The sequence below is a fragment of the Myiozetetes cayanensis genome, unplaced genomic scaffold, assembly GCF_022539395.1.
Source record: "Myiozetetes cayanensis isolate MyiCay16 unplaced genomic scaffold, myiCay2020 scf7, whole genome shotgun sequence".
In the NCBI taxonomy this organism is placed as follows: domain Eukaryota; kingdom Metazoa; phylum Chordata; class Aves; order Passeriformes; family Tyrannidae; genus Myiozetetes; species Myiozetetes cayanensis.
In genome coordinates, this window is record NW_026087964.1 from 19,857,812 (window position 1) to 19,872,875 (window position 15,064).

Consider the following 15,064-nt stretch of genomic DNA (forward strand, 5'->3'; position numbering starts at 1 on the left):
GATCATTGAGTCCACCTCCTGACCCTGTGCAGGACACCCCAAGAATCACACCATAAGCTTTGCTTGCCACTCGATATTTCTTTCAAACTTTAACTTGACAATCAGCTAAACAGGGGAGCTCATAATGGATTTTCTAGTAACCGACAACAAAAATGCCCTTCTTTTCTCTGTCTTCCCTTTTTTCTGCTGTCTTTCTCCAAACTAAAATTAAGATGTTTCATGTTTTCTATAAATATGTAATATGAAAGCTACAAGGTTATAAGTGGAAATCCTTCAGTTAAATTAATCAGTACTGTGTTTGGTGTTGAAAGCAAGCAACTCTTGCAGAAGGTTACTGTCATTCTGAAAACTACAATGCAAAGAACAGTGAGAATAAAAAAACAGAACTTTTGACATTTTAAAAAGCTAATGAATTTTGATTTTCTAGCCTCTAGTAGTGTCACTTCTCATTGTATGCATCTTTATTCCTGTCTGGTGGTTGAGAAAAGTGCCATGCATGATGAGATGTTTCACCAGCCAGTCTGCACTGTCCAGCACAACACACACTGCCTCCAGTTTGGGGTCTGAGTGTCACCTGGTTTTCCTTCTGTAGGGGACCTAATCTGGGCCTTTCCTTTCCTCCTGACCACAGATACTCATGTAGCTTCTGAGAACTTCATTTTCCTTGTGACCTGTACTTTTCCTTCTTGTGTCCTTGAAAATGAGCAAGGGGTTAAAAATTTTGTGGGAGATGAGAAGGACACTGATAGATAGATAGAGAGACAATGTCACTGTCTCACATTCATAGGAAAGCAGGCAATTTGAAACTCTGTGGTACATGAATTAATGAAGAAATGAAACCCTGGACCTGTCTTAGTTCATTGTACTCTGTGATAGACAGATGTAGGGTATACTGAAGTGGGTCTGAAATGTAGAAACAGTTACCAGGAATACTGAGATAAACAGTATGAGTAAGAATCAAGGTGAAGAAAGACCTTTATAAAATTTATAAAACCTCTTCTCAGATGCCAATATATTTCTGTTAAATGTATTTCTTGTCCTGGCATTTCATTCTATTTTCTGGTTTACAGAGCAGTATAAAGGCAGAGGTTCTTAACCCCATCATCAACAGTGTGCTATTAGAGGTAAGCTTCACCTTTTCCTATTACAAGATGTTCTAGTAAAATTGTTTGAAATGAGACAGGAGCATTTATGTCTGAAGGAAAAACGATTTAAAAAGTAATGACGATATCATTCTGGCTCTTCAGTGCCTGCTCATAAACCTCCCAATATTGTGCTCAGCCTCTCCCACAGACACTATAGTGGTAATGTTGCGTTTACTGAGGATTCTTAAGAGCTGTATGTCTGAAGTGTGGCTGGCCAGCTCTGAAACTCTAACCAATACGTTACAGCACAGCAGACAATTTGCAATGTGCTGCTTAGAACCTTTGTTAACCTATTGACAAGTTGCCTGAGATAAGTCTGTTCTTACTGTTCTGTTACCTACTTCAAATATTGGAAAGCACTTCTGATGCACAGATAGTTTCAGACTATTCTTTACTTTCAAATTTGCATTGTAGGTGTGTTACAGTGCTTCCCATCCACAGGCACTTAGATTTCTTCAACGATTCACAGTGTAGCAGCAGGCTTGGTCAGCACATGGGTAACCATGTGTCAGACCACCAAAATATTCATGACTGATTTCTTTTATTAGACACCATGATCTGTTTTTCTTCAGAAAAGCACAGTGAGTAAAATGTACCTCAGTTTTACTGAGAAGAGGTCAAGAGGGAGTAATATCCTCATAAAGTCCTAAAACGTGTACTATCTGCAGCATGAGTTGTTAACTCTGTTAATTAGATCACACTTCTCTTAAACCGTAAATGAATGAACATTTAGTAGTGACCACAAATGGTCATTCTGTATCTAATACCTGCATCCCCTTAAAAATTAGGAGAGGGTTTTTTTTACAAGAAGCAGTGTTGCACTGAATTAACAATACCTTTAAGGAAAATTATGGAAAGTTGAATGGAGCTGTAGTAAAGACTACTACATGGTTCCTTTTGTTGTAGGGTAAATTTGCTGTTGCAGCTGACTTACCTTCCTGTGCTCCGGGAGCTGCAAAATCTGGGAATGTCTGGAATTGTGGAATAAAATGTTTTGTACTTCTTAAATCCCATATTTGTATACAACTATGTATTAGTACAGTGTAGGATCATGGAGAATTAAAAGCTACTACACTGTTCAGTATTAGAAATCCCAAAAATAGTACTACATGTTAAAACCATTATAATAATTCTATCTGTTAATTTCAGTGGCACTTCTTCCACCTACAGCAAATTCAAAATTAGCTGACTTGATGGAAAGACTAGCTGGTTTGTATTTAAAAAGTTAAATCTACTTCTGAACATTGTGACATTTTTTTCTACGCACGTTACCAACAAAACTGTCCAAGAGTTCAAGCTGAGGGGAAAGCTGATTTTTATAGAGTGATTCAGGCTGTCATTGTTAGCTGTAAACTGTTGTAATTTATTGTTTTTCTTATCTACAGATTCTAAAATCTTGTGTGAATACATATGTTAATATAGCAGGATGCAAATGTAAAGAAAAAAAAGAAAAGAAGTACAGTGTAATTCTTGAAGTATGTGACAGCTGTACTGAACCATATGTTTTCTCTCCCCATTAGGGCTGCAACAGTACCACTTATATTCAGGATGCTTTCCAGCTATTGCTTCCAGTTCTGCAGATTTCCCACATCCAGACCAGTTGTTTGAAAGCCCAAAAGTGACAGTTTCCCGGGAGTTGTCGCCATTGGGCCTGACAGCAACCCCAGTCCCAGTGTGTGTGGTGTTTGCCAAGAGAAGAGCTGGTACGAGAGGTGTCTGGCCACTTGGAGTCCTTTGAAGACACTACATGCGGTTTTGCACATGCAATATGGAACAACGTTTTCAAACTCTTTCAGACTTTAGCAGTAGTTAGTAAAGTGAGTAATTTCTTTTCCAGTACAGTTTATGCTTTGCATTAATTTAAACAGAAGTTTATTGATATTGGCATTGACTTAAATGCGGATTCTAAATGTTGACACTTTCAGTTGTAAACAATGGATGAAGCAAATTAGAATGTAAAGTTTTTAAAAACATTTCAGCTCAAATGACCATTTATATTGTTTGTATCCTGTCAGTTAAAATTGTGTATTTCAAAAGTTGGTTTCAGTGTTTAATTTTAGCCAACATGAACAAATTGTCACAGTGTTGTGCCTGTTAAACATTATTTCCAGTAGCAAATAATATCATATTAGTATGTACCACTAACATAACACTTTGTATTGAAAGACTTGTACAGCAGTAGTTATTAACTTTACTAAATGAAAATTATCAAGGATATGCATAAAGACTTATGCTGAAAAGAAGTTTTCTGAGCCAGTTAAGAGTACGGGTAAAGCTTTGTATTTGCTGACCCATAATTTTAGATTCATTTATGTCTATTTCTTCATTCCAATGGCTAAACAACTCAGCAAGCCAAAGTAATCTTTTCAATATGCAGGGAATAGAAAATTTCTCTTTTGTTTGGCAATTGAAACACCCCGTCAGTAATCTTCTCTCAGATGTGTTACCAGGGTTACACGTGTTACTTTGGGGTTTAATTCGGCCTTTAAACAATATGAACCTTTTTCTCAAATGATACCAACAGTTCAGAAAGAGGAAAGAAGTTGTAATAAGAAGTTATGAGAGAATTGCTCTGGGTGGGGAGGTCAATATGCCACAGCAAATCACCTTTTCTCCAAGGCAGTAGTGAGACAGGGCATAAATGAGCAACAGGAATGACATTTCATAACAACGCTAGCAACCATGCTAATTTGTCCATATCCTTAGCTTAAAATCCTGAACTGTGGACTCAAGAATTTGTTTAGTCTAGTTTACCTCATAGACAGGAGGAACCTTCAAATATTTTACATAGCCTGTTCTGGATTTTCATTGTTTATTATGTTTCTTTCAGCTATTTGGTATTTTTTCTCTTGATACACTCATGATTTGTATTTAAATGCTAATTTTTAATTACACTTAGCATCTAAATATGTTTAATCATAGAACATAGGTCATACATCAAAAAAAAATTAAATAGAGCATGAAGAAGTTTCTATGTTTGATAGAAAAGAGAAACCATGTATCTGCTTTGCACAGGATATCTTTTTTGAGTTCAAGTAAGAAAGGACAGAAAGGTCTGTTTGTGTGGTACACTAGAGTGGTCCATGTTCTGCTGTCACATTCACTGTGACTTCTCCATCTTTTGTTATTTAGAGATCAAATTTTCACTATCCCTGAAATACGGTTTAATACATAAAACCTATTTTCTGTCACCCTGTAATGTAACGGTTGTGAGACATCTTTCTGGGTTAGTAGAAGATGTACGGTCTTCAAATCCACTTGCACAGAATGTAAAATAAACCTTACAGCAATGTGAATAAGAAAGCCCCTTGACAGCTGAAAAGGCGAACAAAGGTTGACATTCATTGGTATTTATGCCATATTGAACAGCTAACATTACCTCATCATGGGAGAAAGTGGGACACAGAAAAATGCAACCAGAAAGCAGACTCACTGGCCCAGAGGTAGGATACAGCTCCCACCAGCTGTTAGATCACTACACTTCTTTCTGGCTTTCCTTTATTTCTGAAAGCATAATTTCAAAGTTTCTTACAAAATGACAGTTAGTTGATGCAAAATATTTAATCTCTGTCTTCTACACTTTGAGGGAAATAGGCATACTCTTCTCTAGTAGTCTTGCCTGGCTCCTGGAAGAGACACACACTTGTACTTACTTGACCAGGGGTCATCCTTGTACACACACCTTGACCCAGAGCGGCTTCTCAGTGCGGATTCCTGAGGACCATGTACTTACTCCATATACTTTATTGTGAGGAGTTTTCAGTTTAAAAGATCTGGAGACTGCTGAAAGCATTCAGTAGCTTGTGAGAGGGCCTGTTTGTTTTTCTGTTTTTCTATGCTGGCAAGTAGAATATACCTCGTTAAAAACTTGTTTATTTTTCAGACTGTCAAGAAAAGCCTGGTGTTTTCACATATCAGTCATTATATCCTGGATTTATCTTTACTTTCATTTGTTCATTATTTGCATCAGGAAGCTTTTCTGCCCATACTCCATCAGGTATCTCTGAACATTTAATTACTGCCAAATGAGTCATGGAACAGTTTCATGTTGTTCCTTTGCCGAGTTAGTGTTTTCAGGCACAAATGAATTAAGTTACTTTTTGATACAGATCTTTTTTTCTCTGAAATGCAGTGCAGAATATATATTGTTAAACCTGTCAGAAAAGTGTGTTGACTAACAGTGGTGCCTTTAAGCAGAGGCTAAACAATATAATATCAGAAGCCTCAGGGGATAATGTTTGAAATCACTTAGGAGCATTCCTAAGACAAAGATTGCTTGTCTGACATATTCCTTACTGGATGTTTCACTGTCTTGCTTAAATTATGCGTTTATGAAATACATTACCCTGAAGTAAAAGAAGCTATAAAAAGTAACCTATTTACATCCATACAATGTAGGAAAGGAAGTAAGACAAAATATGAGCATAACGATACTCACATCTGATCATAGATGCAATCATCTTGTCCTAGGAAAACAATGTTTTATCTTTAAATCAGTTTTAGGTAAATAATATTTCAGTAGAAAAGTACTATGTGGATACAGACAGAATATTTTGTTTACACTAATTTGTATTTTCCCACCAATCAAATAAATCATTTGAGATGCTGAACTGAGACAGTACACTAAAAAAGGAGTGATTAGAAGAACAATGTGATGAGAGGCTGTACTCAGTGAATTAATTTACTTTCTGATTTTGTGATTTCCTTTTGGAATTATGAGTGTGCTTTTACTGGGAGTCTGACAAAAACAGATGTTACCTTGAACTTTTAATGGAGAGTGTTCTTTCTTCCACCAGTAACCTTTTCCAGGTCAGTACACTGAGTGTGCCTTGGACTTGGCAAACTACTAGGTTTTAAATACTCATGAAAGTTACCTGTTCTCTTCAGCAGATCTGTTTTCCATGGCATTATGTTCCCTTTTGAGCACACCCACCCTGTGATGCAGAGACAAAGAAGGCAGGTTTGTGCACTGACGAAATTAGAAATTTATCAAGATGAAACTTAAAACCATGTCTGCATACCTACAGCCTTGCAGACGATCCACTATTACAGGTCATCACTGAAGGAAGAGCTGGAAGCAGACTGTTAAAGAAGTCATTTACTGTAAATTAAGGGTATGTGCTTTTCTTTTTTTTTTTTTAAGGCAAACAAACCAAAGCAGGCTGTAAGTTGTTTGCTGCATTTTAGAGTATAGTCTATTCATGTGTAAACATCTCTTCCCCATGAGTTCCTCCTACACTCCAGCTTCCATTGCTTGAGACAGCTGAACAAAAGAACTGTCTCTTCCACTTCTTTTCATGCTGCTTAAATCCTCCACTGAAGCTGTTAATATCTTCCTCCAAAACGTGCCTCAACCATATCATACAAAATCACAGTCATTACCAGCTGAGATGCTTTTTTAATGATGTGTGTCACGAGTGATGTCCATTGTCACCCACCAGTGACATCTGGTCTGAAACCAGACCAATGAGTCTGAAACACCAGAGTATTTTGAGTGACAATTACAGATTTTCCCTTTTTTTCTCTGATTCATGGATTATCATACAAACAGTCACCCAGCTCAGAGGATTGTCTTTGAGACATTCCAGTTCTATTTCAAATGACAGCCCTGTCCTTTCTGTTAGTCTCAAAAGAATATAAGGAATGGAAAAGGACTTTCCTGCGTTCTTTTTAAAACCATCTCAGAGCAAGGCTTATTGTGACACCATCAGCCAGTCTGACCTACTTTGAAATTCTTACAGTCTGACTGGAAAGCCCTCTGGACTTTAAACACTTTATTCTGTCTCAGGTCAACCCTTGTTGCTGAAGATGCTTTTATTGTGCAACTTACACATCTTCCATGCTCTGACTCCTACTTCAGCACATTCATAGTGATGATGATGGGCAGTTCTAGAATTAAAATTTGAAAATTAAAATGTCAAAAATTGAGCTGTATTAAAAGCATGGGAGAGGGAAATTATTTTCAAAAGAAAAAACCAAAGAATGTTCTTTCTGAAAATAGGAACAATTTTCAAGGTTAGATTAGAGAAAAGGCTCTCTAAAAGAGTTTTTCAGTATCGTTCAGAATAAACAAGAGATGACATCTGATGAAGTACAGTGGAACTGGAACAACGGCACTTCTGACGTAAAGTGAAAATCTGCATGAGCTTAAAGGAAGTCAAAGATGAGAACATTAAAAGAGAAGAATCTTAAAGGAAAGAAGACAGCTAATTTGATCACTCTGTATGAGTACTGTTCATTTTCCCTCTATTCCCTGTACCACAGAAGTCCCTGAGCACACATCTGCTAAGAACTCCTTAGTAGTCTCCCCACTTGGATCTCCTCTTCACAGCCTCCCTTTAAAACATTTTGAGGAGCTACCCAGAACACTGGTTAATTCGAATATTTTTTAAGCATCTTCAGAAGCCTCTCAGCCCATTTACCAGACTTGGGAAAATGCAGTCCTGCTCTTCCTACCCTTGCTTATCTCAGATGCTGTATCAGCACTTATCCAGTGTTGGTATTTAGGGTGGTCCCTGCCTTCCCTCCAGATTCCTTGCCAGTTCAGCCCCATGTCCCTTTATAGCACATTCTGTATTCCAGAATGTACTCCGCCTTCCCCATCAGTTTTGTTCACTCCACTCTCCTCCACCATCGTGTCTCCTTCCCTGTCCCGGTCTCTGAGGCTCTGCCCTCCTGCCCATCATCTTGTGCTTGAGAGGCTGCACCACGACATCCTTTCCCTCCTCTCATGTTCAGTTAGAGGACATGGGAGGAGAGAAATCAAGTGGATCTCAGGAACAAAGGGCAAGACACTAAACCAGTTGTTTTTGAGTCCTCTCCTTCTCCAGTGGAAGGAGGTTGGACCAGACGCTGCCTGAGGTCCCTTTCAACCCAGATTAGCTTAAGATCATATTTTTTCTTACACATTTTTGTTACCATCCTTACCAATGTCTCCCAACTCTTCTACTATTTCCTTTAGTGTGGATCATACTTACAAGACAAGGTGAGCTCTACTCAGCAGACATTAAAAGCTTGTAAGAGCCTTTGGGGTTTACTTATTCATGGTGTTTTTAAAGGTAACTTGGAAGATGGAACCTTCCAGGGTAGTAAAACCAAACACTTGGAGGGCTCTAGGATAACCGTGGGTAATAAAAGTCACAGTTTAGCTGTCCAAGGAAAAGAAAAGAGGGAGGTTATAGGCAGTGAGAATGATAGAAATAAATTATAGAAGAAAGGAAATTAAATTGGGGTCACAAGGAGCAGGGTTGTCCCCATCAAGATCTCTGGATTACTGAAGGGGAAAAGTGATAGATAGCTTGAATCACTTGAAGCACTGACCAAAATGACCTTAGCAATTCTGTAGTGATTTGATATAAATACGTCTCTTCATCTGTAAGTTGCTCGCTGTAGCAAGAAGAAAAAAAAACCCAGAAACAAATTGTGAGAGGTTTATTTTATAGACTGTATTAAAAAAAATCAATTTCTGAAAAGCTCTATTACCACAGGTAAAGAGTAAAAAAGACCCCAAATCAAGAAAGTCAGTGTTTTTCCTTTTTTTTTTTTTTTTATAGGGTGGTAACAAACAATAGGTACAAGTCCTTCAGACTTACGCAGCTAAATCTAAAAAATTCCGTATGCCCTGAAATCATTCAGAGGCTGATGTTCACAACTATTTGTATCAAGTCTGAACTGCTTGGTGCAGCCTGGAGAAAGCAATTTCAGAAAGCTTCAGGAGGGAAAAGCTCTATAAATGTAAGGGATGGAGGTTATGAAGTATTAACATGATGCTAAATTGCTGCCTATCATGTTTGCAATGGGCAGTTTACAATCTGTTCATCCTGACGGATTTAGCACAAGGGAGTCTCAAGTCCTGGCTCTACAATTTCTGTCTCTGCCTAGTAATTGGCAGCTAAGCTGTACCCACAAATCATGTGTTAGCACCAAAGGAGTTTGGGACCCTGCTCAGCCCAAACAGCCCCATTACTCTCAGAGCAGCAGTAATAAATGGAAAGTAAGGAAAAGTTCCAAGAGATAATGAGTGTGAATGCTAATGATCTAAGCTATTGCAAAACATAGCAAAGCAATTTCTCAAAAAGTACAAACCCATTTAGTATCTTAATGAGTTATTAAAAACCAATAATAACGGTTTTGTGGTTTGAAGCCAAATTAGTATTTTTCCACATTTTTTTCTTTATCCACTAAGACATTGCACAAATTATGATGATTTTCCTGGTTTACTGCAGGAATTAACATTTACTGTGGAAATAAACATTCACTTCAGAGTTCTTTCCTTTCACAATACTTTGGCCACCTTTCTCAACAGCAAGAAATTGTATCTTTTAAACACCTTAGTCATGTAGAGCATTAAATAGGTTGAAAATTGTGCTCATTTCATAAAAGTGGAGGATAAATCCTAACTTAAAACAGGCTTTCTTATCCTTTGGAATACATGAAATAAATTTCTTCTCTAATGGAAAAAAGTAATTATTGCAAGGATTATCTCACAGCCATATAATTAAGTACAAATCCTGAATGAACTGAAAGTAGATGTGAAATCTATAATCTCCTACTGAAGTAGTTTCTGCAGCAAAACATGTTTGTCCACCATTCATATTTTCTTAATACCAAAGAGTTCCAGTGATGGTCAAAATGGTGCTTCTCAACTAAAGTGCATAATTGCCATTCCTGTGAAAACATGGATAACATAGCTTCCCAAACTGGAAATGGAGATTCTTTCTTCTGTGGTGTACAATGTGTCTTCTTTCATCCAATAGTGATGGTATTTCATAAGACAATACCTGAAACTAAAGAAAACAGTATCAGAAAAAAGAGGAGGTTAATTAGGTCTTTTCTAATTTATCTCAGATCTCGTAATTTTGTCTTTCACAGTAATGAATTCTCCTCTTTATAACAAAGGACAACAACATTGGAACTAAGAGGCAGACAAAATAGGCAATGCACATCAGATTGTATCAAAAGACCTAAGACTGATACTGGACAGCTGAATGGTGGCTCGGGTACCTGCCCCATGAGAGTATGATACATCAATCTGAGTGAGGTGCGCCGGCCTTAGCCACTTTCAGGAAAGCTGAGCCGAAAGCTGCCCTGGAGAGTGTTTACCACATTCACCTGGCTGAAGTGCTCCTCTGTGCACGACTGCCTTTGCCTTTCTATACTGGTATACAGTGGGACAAATTTGGTAATAATGGAATAAAAGCGGCTTTTTCCGCACTCCTAAGTGAAATGCTTCTCAGTAATCATCAGTCACACTTTTGAAATTTGGTCTGCATCTCCTGGAGTAACATGTGATGAGGAAGCTTGAAATATGAAAACGCTCAGATCCCAATCAAGTTCATCTTACTTTTTAGGGAACTATACAATGCTGAGAGAGGAGAAGAGAGAGGCAGTGTGGAAGCGCAAGATCTCTGTACTTATTCGCACACTGAGTGAAAAAGCAAATGTAGTTTGTCACCCATTCTGGTAGTTGCTGTGGCTGCAGGCCCAGTTACAACATCTTCTCCATTTTCTTTTACATCATAAGAACAGGGATAAGAAATGTTCCTTGGCTGTGAAATCATACTGGAGGCAGCAGCTGCTGAAGTGAGCTAGAAAATGACAAGTGTAGGCAGGATACCATGCATCAAAAATTGATGCTGGATAATGGAACAGTGGGTTTAAACAGCCTGCACAGTGCTCCTTACAGTCCAGTTCTGCCAGCAAGCAGGAGCGCTTCCCTTTGGAACCCTTTGTGTCTGTTTTGGAGAGAAACACATCCTGGCATGCATTTCATGTAGGACCCAGTAACTGTGCCAAGTACCCTGGAAGCTGCTCAGTAGTCTGATTCTGTGAACTCTTTTGTGCTGAGAGGATTTTCATTTTAATGTAAGATTAAGACTTGAAACAGAAACAGAGGAGGAATTACCTTTCATGATACTTAAAAAACAAACATGTAATTGAGGGCATACACTTCTGAAAACAATTTAAAGCTGCATGAGGGCATAAATCATAGAATCATAGTTATCTACAGGAATTCCTGAAAGTATAAAAAATGATGTCTTACAAAAAGGGCCAGCTGATCTATATACTGACCCAGTAGGTCAGTATATTAGTAGGAACTTCTGCCTTCAGCAGCTTCACACCAAATTTAATGATAGCTTTAACCACAGTAGTATCACTTCAGAGCACTGAAACAATGCTTTTCAGAAACAGTGTCAAAAGGAAAATTGGAAGGATCTTAGCAATTTAAAATCACACCTACTATTCTTCACAAATACTTGCATGAAAAACAGCTTAACTGTAATCTTTCTCTCACTCCTGAGCATACTTGGTACTTGCTTTTGCTAGAATATTTTATGAGTTTCACTGTTTTCTCTGCATAATATCTATCTTCTGTTGTTTGTGTGGGTGTCTTGCTTGAAGACAGATGAGAGAGAGATTCTTTAAAATATGAAAACATTTTTGTAAAGCCACAATCACATAAGGAAAAGCAGGAGAAGAATATTTTTAGCTGCGCTTTCTGTTCGTGCTACTAAGTTCAGCAATGATGGCGTTTAAAGACCTCTTCAAGAAGGTAGCAGGAGCCTGAGCCAAAGCCCAGGTAATACCCTAGGTACACCTGCACTCAATTTCCCTGTCATTAGACTAGAATATGCACAACCAAATTTCTAATTTACTAGGGGAGCGTTTCCTTAGAAAACAATGGCAGTGATGATACTCTGAATGTAGCTGGATAGGAATCAACCTCTCATACACTTAGTTATTTACTGTGGCCGTAGGAGCGTTCTCAGATTGTAAGAGAGGAAAAGGACCCATCAAATTCTTCTATTTTACAATTTCTTTGAAAGAGGTTTTCATCTTTTCAGCCGTACACATGCATCCCCTGTGCGTGGTCCCTACCAGTTACCAGTTATCTACATTGAGGTCCAGTGTTACAATCCATTTCACCTGAAGATAAGATCCTGCCTTAAATTCTATGTTCACTGGGAGACTGAGTTGTCTTATCTAACTATACAGCAGCACTGTCACTCAGAAAGAAATGCAGAGATGTGAAGCACCTTACATGTTCAAGGATCTCAAAGCTCTTTACAAAGAGAGTTGGAAGCACTGACGGAAAAGGCAGTGTACTAAAAATCATTGGCAATTGCTGATGTGGAACTTTCATTAGCTTTCATGCAGCCTTTGACATATCTACCCATTTTATTAAAAGAATTAATGGGATGTAGGACACCAAGATTGTTCTATCTCTTCCCTGGGGCATTGATTGTCAAAGAGATTGCAGTAAATAAAATGTTCAGGATAATAGTGACTGGTTTGGGTGAATTTGATCTAGCATCAGGTCAGAGCATAGCACTGGGCACTTGCAAGAAAAAAAAAAAAAAAAAAAAGGAAAGTCCACAACAGTTAAAGACACTTAGTTTTTCTTCTTTCTTTACTCATAAAATGGCAGCATTTCATCCAGGAACTGTCAGGTCTGTATCTGTCTCTTAATTTCCCCTGATAGAACAGTGTTCTGTCCCTGGCCATTCATGAAATCCATTAATGCTGCTTTTGATTCAGAGAATACAGTGCTGCTTCTCCTTAAACGGGCACAGGAGAGTGGTACTGCAGGAGAGGCCTCACAATTTCTCTTCATGCTATAAACACATGGCTTTTATTCTGCCCCAATCACTGGAAGATTGAAGAGCAGCATAAATCGTTTCTTTGTCTTATACGTTCTGTTACTAACAGTTTCCTGTTACCAGTAAGTTGTTCTTATCTCAAACCGTGATCTTTGCCTTCTGTGCTTCCAGTTGGAGGGGGAGTGGGAGGGGAAGCAAGCAGCAGTGTGGTTTTAGCAGGAGTACTAAACTGGAAAATACCATTTCTAAACCGTGACATACGTGAGGAGAGGACTGTCTTAAAACACTTGAGGGGCATGGCTTATTAATTTTTTCCAGGGCCATTGCTAATATGGTAGTTTAATGAAAGATGGCAAAAACAGAGGAGGATTCTTACCTTCAGCGCTCAAATGTAATAATAATAGTTACTGAGAAAATACTCAGGGACATTAAGTGACCTGTGCTGAAGAGACTCTCCTTTGGCAAAGGCATAAGTGCAGAATTTGGTGCATTTTTTATTAGCTGAATTAGCTGTCAGGGTGTTAGTAAGTAATGAAGTAATGAAGTAATGAAGTAATGAAGCATGTGTGTGCATTTCTGTGCATGCACACAGATATATAGATATACACACGCATGGGATATTTATATTTATATTTATATTTATATTTATATTTATATTTATATTTATATTTATATACATGGCCACACATGTAGGTCATATGTTTATCCATATATTTTGTGATCAAGTATTGTCTTAAAGACTTTAAAATACACTTATAGAAAGAAACATATCTTTTTCTGGCATGAAAAGAAAAGCACAGAAGAAGGTTGTACTGTGTAATTGATTACTGGTATCTCTCTCAATCCACTAACAAGAGAAATACTTCCCCTGTTGCAAACTGCAGCAATGAGCAAATAATATGCACATCAGTCTCCCCTGACCATTCCCGTGCCCAAAACCAATATTGTTCAGCCTTTCATCTTTCAATATGTTGGGTTAAGGGCCATTGCTAAGGCCATCAGCAGGTTCTCCAGCTCAGTAGCAATAATGGTGGTGATCAGAGTGATCCTTGCTTTTTCGTTTCCTCCTTCTCACGCTGTTGATACAACTACCACAGCTGCTGTGTAGGCAGCCTCCTGACAGAGAAATCAAACACTGTGCTGTGGTTAATGTTTTTTCTTAGTGCAGTTTCAGCTGGCTGGAAATGAGGAAAAGTGTAACACAAAAGTGGTTTGCCTGTGCCTGTCTTGGCCTATTTGATCCAGGGCAGGCATTGAGGTAACTCTTACCAGCTGGACAGAAGCCAGATTTGAAGCAGGGAAGAGCAGAGGTTGGCACTATCCTAGAAGTTCCCTCAGGTTTCTAGCTCTGGCTAGAACCCTTCCTTGTTTGAGGCTCTTGTATCAGTGGTCTGAATTGCATGTGCTTCAGGGGAGCAGCTGTCAGTGTGATGCAAAGATGATGCTTTTTGATCAAGAAGCTCCTGATACATACTTCTTATCTCCATCCCAGCTCCTTCTCCAGGAAAAAAAAAAAAAAAAAAAACCCAACCAGGTTTTACCAAGTTGATGTAGTCTAAAACTGTCTTTGTCAATTCTGGAATGTAAACATTTTGGCTTTTTTAAGTCTCAGGACTCAGCTGCTCATGTGCAGCATTTGTAGCACAGCCAGCTCCTCCTTGCTGAGCAAAAGAGTCTTTAGCAGCGTCGTAGAAATTTCATAGAGACAAACTCAGCACTCATGAGAAAAGCAGACCACAATCTCCTTCCCCAGCCTCGGTAACCAAGAGCACTTCTTGCTAGCAAGCTTTTCAGTAGCTGCAGCATCGTTAGCCACTGAGCCACCCACAGACACAAGTAGTAATGAGCTGAATCTGACCTTATCAGGGAAAGGGAGAAGTGCTTTTTGGAGGAAGTGAAGCAAAGCTAAAGCAGAAAGTGCTTTTTACTATTTTCACAGAGAGTTTAGCTCTGAGGCATCTCCTTTGAGAAATGTATTCAAAACCTAACATGATGAAAGGCAAGATCTAGATCTAAGTTCCTGCCTCTGCAGCCACATCCTTTAATAATATTTCCACACAACGTCATGTAACATTACAATTTCATATACTCAGCGTTATTCCCACATATGACATCCAGCTTTCACCTCACTGCCAGCTGTCCATCTGACAGGAAGACTGAGTCATGACCTAGAAAGCAAGGCTACTTCTGTATAGTGCAGCACTGAACAAGGCTTTTGGGGTTTCTCAAAATACCTAATCTTTTTCTTTCAGTCACTCACCCAGACATTAAGGAAAAGGATTGATTAATCCTGAAGTGTCCCGGATCTCATATATTGTC

The 15,064-nt window shown here is 38.5% G+C and overlaps 1 protein-coding gene across 3 annotated transcripts in view; it reads left to right on the forward strand.

The window, feature by feature from the left end:
* Positions 1-4,344, forward strand: part of FAM114A1 (family with sequence similarity 114 member A1) — a 35,128-nt gene extending 30,784 nt beyond the window's left edge. For all 3 annotated transcript variants that reach the window (XM_050338584.1, XM_050338582.1, XM_050338583.1), the window contains exons 13-14: positions 1,071-1,124; positions 2,666-4,344. In XM_050338584.1, the coding sequence (XP_050194541.1) occupies positions 1,071-1,124; positions 2,666-2,767 (156 nt within the window). In that variant the 3' untranslated portion in view covers positions 2,768-4,344. The remainder of the gene's footprint in view (positions 1-1,070; positions 1,125-2,665) is intronic.
* Positions 4,345-15,064: the final 10,720 nt, after the last annotated feature.